The following is a 13,181-nucleotide window of genomic DNA, read 5'->3' on the forward strand; positions in this document are numbered from 1 at the left end:
ATTGACTATATTTATTACATGAATCCGTTAATCTTTTGTTTGTCTTTCTAAAAAGCATGAATAAAATACCAAGAGCTGTTACAAATAATCTATGTTCCAGATTGTAAATGTAAAAGGAGTATTTACACTCCTGCCCTGCTGATGCACATGTTGTATTTCAGTGACAGCTTTCTTCAAGAAAATGCAGTTGTTTTGCATTGTGAAGGGTTCAGATACATGTCACTATAAATTCCAGGTGTAATACAGAAGTAATCTTTTTATTGAGGTCTACATAGCTGGCAGAGAACGTATAGATTTCAGCTTGTGCCTTATCACTAAAATCCTTTTGCAAAATCACAGCATGTATCTGGTGATAGTTACCTGATATGCTTTGCCTTTCAATAAGATTGAACTGAGGAAATGGGGTTACTGGATGTCTTGTCAATCATTGGAATTGACCAAAAGTTAAAAGCAAAGCAAAGCATATCCCTGAAGCAATTTCATTCAGTGGTGATTTGTGAGTGTGTTATAAAACATATATTGGTTGGAAATACTTCATTTGTTTTAATGGAGCTGACTGCAGATCTGTGAGAAACACTTCAATGGTTTTAATGGTAGCTGAATAATGAATTGATATTACTGGGTGTTCTGCATTCCCCACTTTGAATAGCAAGCTCTAAACAAGTGATGTGAATTATAATAATTATACATAACTTTATTCTGCTGCTTTGTAACATCTTTTGCTAAGGCTTTATAATTTGTTTTGAAGAAGTGTGTAACTAGAGTTTGGATAAGAATGGGTTTGCAGTAAATATCTTGGTCTCCTCCTAATCCTGAGGCAATATTCCTTTACTTGCTGCCTTAGTTTTTTCTCTAAGAACTGAACAGTTCCCATATTACACAGCACCTCCAATCCAGGCCTTCTGTTTCCAGAAGGAACAGTTGAATTACTTCATAACAGCAGCAGGCAATTCCTTAAGAATAGGGGAAACACTATAGGGCCTATCTGCTCTTTCAAAAAGAGATGTGAACTGAAGCTCTGTTACCACTTTGGTCCCCATGAGAAGTTGAGGAATCAGCAAATGGGAAGGGGCACAAGATCAGGACAGCTCTGGCTCCTTCTGTCCCATTAGAGTCTTATAGTGCTATTTTCTGGCTGATTGGCTCTGACTGCTTAAAGCATTGCCTGTAATGATACAGTTTTTTCCTATCACCTGGTATAAGGTAAAGCTATGATACGCATCACTGTGTTCCCTGGCTGTCTGTTCAGTGGAAAGGAAAATGGGCAAAACAAGTCAAAAGAGGCCTCTTTTTGTTTTGGCATGTGGCTGATTTTGACTACTGAAGAATTAAACCCTGCAGCACACAGACACAGAGCTTATATGGAGAGGTGGGTAGTATGTGCACGGAAAGTGTATTTTCATTGAAATGTTTAAGAATCCCTGATTTTCAACCAACTCGAATGCTTGACTTCGTCATTTTGCCAAAATATTTTGGGTATGTGTACTTAACTGTAGTTTAAACTGTAGAATTTAAGATAAGGTAGAACTGCTTAGAATGATGTATTCAAAATTCTTGTGCTTAGTATTTATCACCAGACACATGCATCAAGTTGTGGGTTTTCCTTTGTTTTCTTTTGTCTTAAAAATAAATTTCATGAGGTACATAGACATCAAGGTAATAGAAATCAAGGGAAAGTTTATTAGCTGTATAAGACATCTACAAACCGAAGGACAATATCGTATTGAGAATTTAATGGTATATTTTCTTCTTAAATAAATTTTGTCACCACATAAAGTGCTGCGTGTAGAGCCTGTCTTACTAACATTTGGAAAGCTGTGGATAGATATCAAAGTTTGCTTTATAGTAACATCTAGCAAGTATTTTGAGAACAAATTGGCCAAAATACATCTGGAAGAGTGCAAACAGTTCATATTTTTATCAGTCTTATTACGTATTTACTTGTCTCTGGTGTCGACGCTATTTTTCATCTAACTACTTGGACAGTTTTGATCATCTCAATATTTGTTAATAGCGATGTGATTCATTTCACTTCTTGTGAATGAATCCCATTTTCCATTGTGAGCTCTTTCATGTTCTTATTACCAGCTTAATAAAGTGTACTATGCTATAAATTTGAGTTTTCCAAATCCGCTTTCTATTTTTGTTTATATTTGACTTGAAAATGTTTCATAATGATCCATGATCAGAGTAAATTTGTGTTTTATAGGTTAGTCAATATAGTTGCATAGAAATATGTGCAACTCGTAATTCAAATTTATTCCATTAAATGAAAAGATTTTTCAGTTTATGGCCTTCTAGGATCTCTGGAATAAAAACCTCTGTTTACATTACAATGAACTGAGGCAGGAGAGAAAGAAAATCTGTTTCATTTCAAAATCAATTTTTTACCCATTATAAAAATGACTGCTAGCTTTCTCATCTACATATCATGTTTCTGTATTTGATACACTCATGCAAATCACTGAGAATGTCTCCCAGAACCGGCTTGTGTTACTGCTGATCATTGGTACTCTGCATGAGGTAGTTCTTGATGGTTTGCATTACCAAAGTTCAAGTGCAGTCATCAGCTGCCTGAAGAAAGGACAGCATATTGTCCTATTACTATAAATATACTATTGCGTACTAAGTTCCAGAACTTTGGTTTCAGATTCTACCAAGGGATTTTAAATTTTTCCAGAAAGATATTTGTATTTGTCATCATTCCTTTGCCTGCAGCACCTAATGAACAGGCAAAGGCGGAGCAGATAACCAGCATGATAATTATTTTGTAAAATAATTTTTGAATGCAATGATTCTTACGTTTCCAAACACATCCTTTGCTGAACACTCTTGACATGAAAATTGACACTGCTTGATAGTTTTGATACTTCTAAGACTTCAGCAATGTTTTTACTCATTTTTACTCATGGTACCCTTGGCTGCATTAGGAGGAGTGTTGCCTGCAGGCAAAGGGAGGTGGCTCGCCTCTTCTGTTCAACCCAAAATATTCCTTAACAGTCTATTGGTTCACTAGAAGAAGAAACATACAGAACTACTGGAGAGAGTCCAGAGAAGGGCCACAAAGATGTTAAAGTGTTTGGAGCACCTCTCTTATGAGAAAAGACCTAGAGAGCTGAGATTGGTTACCATGGGGAAGATGAGGCTCAAGGAGATCTCATTAATGTCTATAAATGCCTGAAAGGAGTATGCAGTAAAGATGGAGATAGGCTCTGTTCAGTGCCCAGTGCCAAGACAAGAGGCAATGGGCACAAATTGGAACACAGGAGATTCCCCCTAAACATCAGGAAGAACTTCTGGACTGTGCAGTGCCACAGTGGTACCCAGAGTGGGATCTCTTCCTCAGACAAATTCAGAAGCCACCTCGGTGTGAGCCTGAGCACCTTGCTCAGGGTGTCCTGTTGGAGCAGGGGCTGGGCCACATGGACCCAGAGATATCTTCCAACTTCAGCCATGCTGTGATTCGGACACTGTAATAATGTTATCATTTAGAACTTAAGGATTTCTGAAATTTGAATATTGTAGTAAATTTGAATCCATGATCCATTGGGAATGCAGAGTCCATACCAAGCCCTCCTTGGATCTGTTCAACTCAACAGAAATTTCGAGAAATGCCATATAGCAGAAAGTCATTTTAAAAGTAGTCTTCTTTTGTAGAGTTGTTTGGTAAAATCTTGAGAATTATGTTTCTTTCTTTTTTTTTCTTCTAAATATCTGCCTGTGATTTCTTTTAATGAGGAATCCTTCAGCCTTTTAGATTATACCCCACTGATCATAATGACAGAATAAAAATCTCATGCTTCTAATTTACTGCTTGAAAAGATGAATAGACAAATAGCTGCCTACGAAGACGTAGAATCAACCATTCCTTTTTTGAAGGAATGTGTGCAGTAACTTGCCTTCATGAGAAGCCTTGCATTTTGGAAATGGGGCAGGATCGGAAGTACCAAGCCCTTGTCTCCCTATTAAACATGATTTTTCCGTCTATGTGAGAGTCTGTGATAGCATCCCAGGAATGTGAAATGAAGCAGGCTAATTCCTCTTAACGGATGATGGATTTTTCTTTTTGTAGTCAGATAAAAGTGGTTCCCTGGAGTGTGGGGAAGCAGCAGAATGAACAGAACTGAGTGACTGAGGAAACTGAAGCACTGCTCTCACAGACTGGGCTTTTCTGTTTATTGCAGAAATAGCCATGCAAACATTTGTTTCTTCACTGACAGTGGTTGCATCAATGGGCAAATCTATTTGAATTTACATGTTGAACTTCAGACACACATAATAAAGCTTATTTTTGACATATTCATTTTCCACTTTCTCCCAGGTTAATTTATTACTTTACTTGGTTGCGTAAAACCCCAAAAGGATTCTTACTGTCTGTATTGAAATTCAGATCACCTTGCTGCTTGTATTTCTAGTAAAATTCTGAAGAAATAGACCTAGTATTTTGCTAGTTACACTCTAAAAAATGTTGCAAGTTAAACTGGATTTGTATTTTTTACTAATGCTGTGAACATGTCATCTCTTGTAATAACTTTGAATTAAAGTAAATTTAATCCTACTGAAGTTGGTTTGAGAGGCAAGTGATGGACAGTCTTTCACTCACAGTCTCCCTTTTTTTTTTTTTTTTTAGGATTGTTTTCCATGGTTTCAAGTTATTGTTGAGACAGATTAACAGAAATTAATATAATATGAGTATTGTGGCTTAACTCTTCATCTCCATGTACTTTTGGGGGCAGCTTTAGAAAATATTACTATATTTGTAAGTAGTTTGCAGGAAATAAATTAGAGAAATAGGTTCCTTTGGAATTATTGTATCATTTCTGTTTGCAGTAGAACTGAAGAAATGCTGTCTGTCTTTATGGACACACACATCTTCTTGCTAGACCTTGTCCTTCTTCCCTCTTAAGCATTGCTATAACTGTACCTGAATTTAAAGCAATGGAGCCTTGCTTGATCTGTGCCAAATAAATGTTGACGTGAGCCCTGAGAGTCTAGTGATGAAGCCAGGGACAGCAGGAAGGAGATGCACTTAATGGGAACCCCTTGCAGAGCAGTGTGAAGGCATCCTGTACTTACCCTGGGAACTCCGCTTACTGCCCCTAAGGAAAAACCCTGTGCTTTTGGCAATATTATGTGCTGGCATGGTTTCCATCCTCTTCTCCCACAGTGTTTAATTGCCCTTTAAGCTATAGGCAAAGAATTAAAGCAGATTACTTCAGTTAAAGTGATGTGATCTGTGACTGCTTCTTGCACAGCATGGAGCTGTGTTCTGAGAAGCAAGCCAATGGTATATCTGCCAGTTTCCCTGCTGTGATCTCGACCTATTTCTTGCTTCTCCATATGATTTTTAGTGTACAAGTTTTCACTGAGCTGTGCACAAAGTACTGCAATAATATGCAGAACTCGTAACAGAGAGATCAATTTATACAATTTTGCCTAAAATTTTCCACAGAATTGCATAGTTTCACACAGTGTATCCCATGTAAAATGCTTGCCCTAAATTCAGTTGTTTTCCCCTACTCTTCTAACTTTTAACATGAGAAATGTTCTGGTGGGGTGCAGAGTGGTGTCCTGTCCCAGCTGGTGCTGTCACCCAAAGCCCACGGAGGCTGTGGGATGTTCTTCTGCTGAGGTGCTGCTGCAATTTTTGTTTGAAATTGGATTGAAACCGGGGTGATTCCAGAGTGCACCAAAAGGTGAAAGGCTTTTTTTTTTTTTTTTTTTTTCTATGCAGAGCATTTTACATTCATATCCTTCAAAGGCAGTACTTTTTTTCCATTCACACAAAAATCAATAAGAAATTAGAGGTATAAAACACAGATCTTATAGAGAAATATTGCTCAGAAAGGCAGTGCCCATGCCCTGCACCAGCTGTGGTTCCTATGCAATATTATTCTTGTGGCAACAGGGAATAGTAGAATGATCAGTGGAAACCACCTGTGTTTGTTGTTGGCATGAAGTATTGTAGAATGCTTTATGAAAAATGGCTGACTGAAGTATTTCATATAAATGTTTGTGGATGGCTGCTCACAAGAAAAAAAAATCACCTAGGGATTTTCATTTTTATGTTTTGATGTACATCCTTTACAGAGAATGCCTGACAGGGCTAATTGCTATTCCCACTTTATTTTTCTTTTAAACTGCAGTATTTAATTTATTTCTCTTGAAACCTCCACGACTCTTCTATTGCCTTTCCTTTTGTTTTATGTACAATCTACTGCAAGTGCTGTAGGCTTCAGATAGCCCGAAGAACTTGACGTTATTTTGTTTGTCACACTTCTGCTCTTTAGCCATTCCCTTAGCTTTAATCCATGCCAGCATGAAGTATTATATTCAGATGCTCCCTGGTACGCTTTATGTGCAGCAGACCAGTTCACAGATAAATCTTTTGGCCAATTTCTTTAGATGGAATATTTCAGAATTGTTATGGTTTCTGTTGCCTTAGTGACTTACACTTTCTGAACTGTTTCTTTTCTTGCAAACTGTTCAAAATCGGTGTTCACCTTCAAATGAGACTGCTTTTATCCGAGGGGTACCAGATGGCTGGAAAAGGAATATATATCCATGAATTAGGAAAATACACTTCATAGTTACTTTATAGAGCAGCCTGATTTGTTTTCTTTTGTTTATTTTTCCTTTTTCTCCTTCAGTTTCTATTTTTAGCTGATATGTTTTGAATATTTTGTAGGCTGCTCTTCACTATAAATTTGAAAGTCAACATGTCATAAAGCATGTAAGTAGATGGTTTATAAACATTGCTAGTATTATTAATCTTTCATAAAAAGTATAACTAGAAGTTGAACTTGATGCAAGACTAATAACAACTTGATGCTGAACTAAAATGCCAAATGGTGGAAAAAATATGAACATGGTCTAAGTACCAAAGGAGGTTATTAAATAATTTTTCTTTCAGAAAGCATTTTAAAATCATGCAGGCTTGAAGATTTTAACTGGAAGATGAATTGTTGACTATATTAAAACACTTAATGAGTGAATTCGTGTTTAAAAGAAACACTGTGAGGCTGTTTTCTGTATTTGTATATATTGAAGACTGCATTATGCTCTGTATGCTGTGCTTCAACCTTCAAAGTAGTTTGCAAAGGTGACAAAGTATCATCTGTGGAGACAGCTGTGGGAACGAGGGAAGAAAATTCATCGTATTTCCCAGGACTGCAGAGGAGAATCTGGCAGAAAAATCAGAACAGAACATAATTATATTGAATACAACTGCTAGGAATGACGCTGTTATGTATATGTACGATTGGGATCATAGAGCCATAGAATGGCTTGGGTAGGAAGGGACCTGAAAGTCCATTCAGTCCCACCCTGCCATGGACAGGGCCGCCCCCCAGCAGCTCAGGCTGCCCAGGGCCCATCCAACCCTGAGTGCTGTCAGGAATAGGGCACCCACTGCTCTCTGGGCAGCAGTGCCAGTGCCTCACCCGCTCTGAGTGAAGGAAGGTAGAGAAAACAAGTGAGGTGAGCAGCTGCCTTAAGGTGAATATGTAGGTTGGGAGCTAGAGGGACCTGGGGTAAATACTGTGCTGCTGCTCTCTGGTTCCCACTCAAGTGAGGGCTGCAGTGTTTCTTCTATGAGGTTAATTTGAGTCTTGTGAAGAGCTAGATCTGCAGCTTCCAGTGACACTACTTGTTAATAATTTAAATGTGTCACGTCTCTTGGAACTCTTTGATTATTTTTTTTAAAAACGCCCTAATAAGCATTAGCAATGTGAAATGCCTTTAAACCACCAGTTCCTTTTAAAGTAAAGTTTTTCTCTTAGGATGGAGGTTAAAAGATGAAGAAAGTGATGAGCCATGTTATTTCCTCTCTTATTACACAGTAGGGCTCTAGAAGGACTATAAATGCTTTTTGTGAATTCCAAGTATAAGTCCTTCATATTTAGAGAAATATAATCTATGTTTACTGTATTTTGTGGTAGTGGTTAAAAGAATCATGAAAAATTAGGAATTAGTTACTCTTTTGTGAAGTAATCTGAGGTGAGTAAATGCAGAGGGACTTGGCTTCTGACAGGTTTCTGTCATAGGAAACTTCTGGCAGAGGTTTCATTAGGCCACCATGGCCTGGTTTGGGTTTTAGATGTGTTTTTGATATTACATTTCTTCTTAAAAGTCAATTTCTTGAAGTAAGTATCAAAATCATGATTATCACAGCAATGCTGATGAATGATTTTACTTTGCTGGAGTGTTCCTAGGCTTAGCATATGCTAGAGTTGTGAGCTAAGCCTCACCTCCAGCCAGCAGTACAACCCTCTAATAGATAAGCAGATTGAAGCCAGGGCAGCAGATTTTATGTTATTTGAATCTTGAATATGTGATGCTTAGAACATTTATTGCATCTAAATGTAACTGAAGAACTTGTGAAAATAGTGCTATGGTATTCTTTTGTTCTCTTTGCAACATTATCAGCACCCCCAGTGTTACCTCCAGTAAAGGCCATTAAGTCATTAGTTCGCTCGTATTCTTTATATTGAAAACACTACTATATGTTCTTAATGATGCATTAAAGCACTGAATCATTTATAATCTATACTTTTTCAAAAATAGTCATTTATATCAATGTATTTAGTTTGGCAACACCAATATGAGCTGATTTATGAAAAGCTGAAAGACAGATTAAAACATCTGGCTCTTTTTTCTTTTTTAATATAATATACAAATTTTTACCATTTGCCAAATAAAAGTATTTGGACTCTTTTTTCTTTTGCCGGCAGTGCATATAAAATCTGAAATGTATTAGAAGTTATTATCTAACTTTAAAATGCTGAGTTTTCATGAATTGGAAAACTAAGCGGCAGCTGCTGGTGATTTGCCTGGAATTACAAAATAAAATCTCTGTGTAGTCATTAGAGAGGCTTCAGTAATTTTATCCTTTTCCTGAAGATTTTGGATAAGAGAAAGAACTCTTAGTTTAGGAAAGTGGAAAGCTTGCATATTAGAAAATAGGAATTTTTTAATCATTATTATTCTTAGTAGAAATTAATGGGACAGTTAAGAGAATGAAAAATCCTCGACCATATGAAGTGTACTGTGAGATGCCGTGAAACTTTGCTTTGGGCAACAAACAAGGAAGGTGGCTTAATGAATCCTAGGTGTTGAAAGGCACAGAGCATTGGCTTCAACCTTCTAAAACGCTCTCTGCCTGTCAGTTTTCCTAGTTGTATATAAAAGTAATAAAAACAGCGAGCATACTTTGTGAGTTGTGTAAGACAAATGTGAAATAATGTCGAGGGGGGACTTCTGCTAACCTGATCACTGCTTAAGTCTCCAAAGCCAGTGCTGGTGGGTTACAGGGTAGGTTTCTCCATGTCTGGTTGTTAGTTTTTTTTTTTTTTCTTTTTGCAATGTTTCTAAAGAAATTGCCACATTATCCTGGCGAGTCACCACAACATTTAATGGTGCAACTGACTTGAACTCATGGTGAGCTGCTTCTCAAAGGGGTGGTCCCACTTCTTCTCGTACCTTTTCTAGTGTTGGGGTTGGTTTATTTTTCTTTTCAAAATATGAAATATGCTTTCATCTTTTTTTCAGAAAATATGATTTAAATTTTTGGAAGGGCCAGTCTCCAATCTTTTCCTATTTAAGCTCAGTAAGTGTTTTGCTGTAGGGTCTGGCAAGAACGAGAGCTGATACAAGACAGCAGCAGGGATTTAGCAGGAGCAGAGCTGTACCCCGAGGTAGCTGTTAGCTCATCACTGCGGTATCGTCTAACTGCAGCCTGAGGTTGCATCAGTGGAAGAGCAGCTAAAGGATGCAGCTAAACATACTCACCTATCTCTTTTAATTGATGATACTTCATCAATTCTCATACCTCCAGATGTACACTTAAAAATTGTCCTGTATATAGAAAAATGAGCTGAAGAAAAAAGTTCTAATGACTGAGGAGTAAATGAGGCCAATGAGGCTGCTTTTGAGAAGTTATAGGTGGATATTTAGGATACAAGCAACAATAAAATGGAGTAAGCAATCCCAGAGAAATACTGTTTAAGATTAGCTCTGTAATTTTAGTAGTGTTAAGAGTTGCTGTGATGTCTGTCAAGATGATGATAGGTACCAATGACAAAGTGGCAGTAATAACTGAGTAGCACAGCCCACCTACTGTGTTTGAGAGCACTGTGTAATTGTGAATCCATCAAAGCAAGTCCATACTACTGCTGTTTGTGTTATTACTGCTAATGAGTCAGTGAAATGCAGAACTTTGGTTTACAAAAAGCATAATCTGTATGTTAGGTGCTAATTTTTGGTCACTCTGGCAAGAGTCCAAATCCACATTCCTTAGTACCTTGGTGATCTGCTTTTTGCATATCCTTTACATTGTATTCTTTGAGTAGAGCATTCATCCTGTTCTTGATCAGAAGAATGAGCTTTCTTATTCAAATTCCTCCTGCAGTGTTACTTCATTTACTGTAAAATAATCAAGTTATCCAGGTGTCTATCTTATATATATGTGGTGGGTGGGCTGCTGTATTGACAGAGGAACGGGAAACTACACATGGTATGAGCCACATGTCTGTGATCAGTCTTTCTACTTCTGCTTTTATTAAGATTTATTTTCCTGTCTGTGCATCCTGTACAGCATTTCTTGGGGCAAGATTTTGGTAATCATGAGGCTAAATCCAGATAATGCAGTGGGGCTAAGCTGCTGATTATCTTTCAACAATGATTAGTGTCTTGGGACTGGAGCTGGTGCTCGTCTCAAGTGAGAACAGTTGGAGGTGATGAGTAAGCCATCTTTTGATAACCAGGGTTTCTTAAGTTGCTCAGTGTCATTGTGAGATGCGCTGTGTAGGTGTAATGAAAATCTGGCAATAGTAAAAGTTAAGCAGAAGAAATAATACTGTGGCCTTACAGAAGCTACATGAGTGCATAAATTAAAAGCCTAAGGAAGAGAAATTCAGATTTGGTAGGTGTCTGTGTCATCTTGCTTAGAAAAATGCATACATCTTCTGGAGCCCAGTGCAATAGGGAAATGCATCTATGTCTACAGGAGTGTGAAATCTCCAAACCTTCCTTGGGCTTTGTGGCTATAAAGGTTAATTTTGCTTTTACAGAGAGAAAAGGAAATAGTAATTTTTATTTGGCACATTTGGATAACCTACCCTTACCGTTTCTTCTCATACCACAGGAGTCTGTTAAAGGTTCAGAAGTATGAGCTTGTTCTTGAGGAATTGATATTAATCTTTAGTTTTCATTCCGTTTTTGTGATATTTAATTTGCATGAAGAGAACCCACTGGATTTTTTTAAGGCTTAAATGGGGTTTTTGTGTAGTGAAATTTTGAGTTCTAGAAGTGAAACCAACCAAATAGATTGGAAAATAAAGTGGTTTCTGTTGGTGCCTTTGAGCACCAAATATTTTTAATGTTATAAAAGTGAATCATTAAATTAAAATTAGCCTGGGCCATGTATTCAAGAAAGTACTTCAGGAACAATCCTGCCCTGAAGGGAAATGACCAGAATGACCTAAAAATATTTCCCATCTCAAACTTCCATGGCTTTTGGAGGGTAGTAATTATAGGTGTGATGCAGTAGAAAGAAAGCAATCAATACAAATATGGATTTTCTGCTCGTTGAAGGATTGATGGGAATTGTATGCCTTTTTGCTTGAACATTTTGATCAAATAACGGATAGAAGCATGTTTTTCAATGTGCTACTTCTTAACAAAGCTTTGGTTTAGTGCTGCAATAGAAAGGAAACAGGCTGACTCACAGAACACTGAGATCATTTCTTGGATTGCTTATGAGTATGAAAATGTAAAGTTGACATTATGGAAGCTATGAAGCGTTTCTTACATTGCTATAAATGAATCACTGGTATTGACAAGAAGAAATTGAATAAGTACATGATGGGAAATAAGTTCTCTTATGAGAAATACTATTTCTGCTTTAATCTTTTTAAAATTTCTTTCCCTTTTAGGGTTAATGGAAAGCTGGTGGCCCTGAAGGTGATAAGGTTACAAGAAGAAGAAGGAACCCCATTTACAGCTATTAGGGAAGGTATGCGTGGGAACGATTATACGTGTTGGGTTTTTTTGTTTGTTTGTTTTTTGTAATTTTGTTGCACTTCTTAGTGCAGTGCAGTGCTATAGTGAATAGCTTGGGAATTCAAATATGATTGTGTTCTTTGTGGGAAGAAACTTTGCTGCTTCAAAAACAAAGCCTGTAGTGTGGGAGCTCTTGTTAAATAATGCAGTTCTGCCTCTGCTATGGCTTGCATTAGATTTACTATACCAATGAGTACTTAACAGCACAGCAGTGTTTAAGGTGGGTGTGAGAAATCTCTCTGGAACATGAAGAAGCCATATAAATGGTGTTTCTTGTCTAGAGGGCAGCAGGTTAAAATGAAGGTGGATGTAATTTCTCATGTACATGCAGCATGAAAAGAAGAAAGCACTTATTAGTAAAGGCAATCAGAAGATCAGGTCACAAAAAGTAAAAGTATCATAAAAGCTGTGTGTGGTTCAGGATAGCTTTTGTTTGTTTTCCCTTCCCTGTGGGCTCTGACCTTTGGGGCTTGGGAATAACTCCTCTCCTGCTCACTCTGAGAGGTCTGTCATGCTTTCTGCTCTGCTCCCTTCATTCTTCTTGTCAGCCTCATGCTCCTAGCTGACAGCTGTGTGATTTGAGCTGGGCGTTCTTCAGCTCCTCTGGAAAAATTGTTGAGCCTCCTCTGTTGGATGGCACGAAATATGAGCTTTGGTAGAGAAATAACAAACAAATTACCATCACACTGCTGACTCAGACTCATGAAATTAGTCCAGAGCTGGAGAGATGGAGACTTGCAACTTTTGAGGTGTCATTTAAAATTGTGTTGACTATCAGCATCATTCCAGCAGCATACCAGTATGAAAGACTTTGGAAAGAGATGTACTACAACATCTGAAAGAGACATATCTACGACTACGATAGCTCTGGCTCATGTTACCATACATGCACTTTTTTTTTTTTTTTAAATTAGGACAGCACTACTACACAGATAACTGAAATTAGAATTTGGACTCATCTTCAGTGTTATTTGCCCTTTTCTAATTGTCCCAGACTAAATTAAGGGACAAGGCCCCTTAGTCAGCCAATACAGCTCAAGAAAAATCTGCTCAACAGTCTCTCATTCTTACTTTTTTTTTTCAGTCTTACACTAATCACTTACACTAATCAATACACTATA

General features: G+C 37.5%; 1 protein-coding gene across 7 annotated transcripts in view; it reads left to right on the forward strand.

Moving 5' to 3' along the window:
• Window positions 1-13,181, forward strand: part of CDK14 (cyclin dependent kinase 14) — a 307,407-nt gene that overhangs the window by 81,878 nt on the left and 212,348 nt on the right. For all 7 annotated transcript variants that reach the window (XM_048950388.1, XM_048950391.1, XM_048950389.1 and 4 more), the window contains one exon: window positions 11,934-12,013. In XM_048950388.1, coding sequence (XP_048806345.1) covers window positions 11,934-12,013 — 80 coding nt within the window. The remainder of the gene's footprint in view (window positions 1-11,933; window positions 12,014-13,181) is intronic.

This window comes from Lagopus muta, chromosome 7, assembly GCF_023343835.1.
Source record: "Lagopus muta isolate bLagMut1 chromosome 7, bLagMut1 primary, whole genome shotgun sequence".
Classification (NCBI taxonomy): domain Eukaryota; kingdom Metazoa; phylum Chordata; class Aves; order Galliformes; family Phasianidae; genus Lagopus; species Lagopus muta.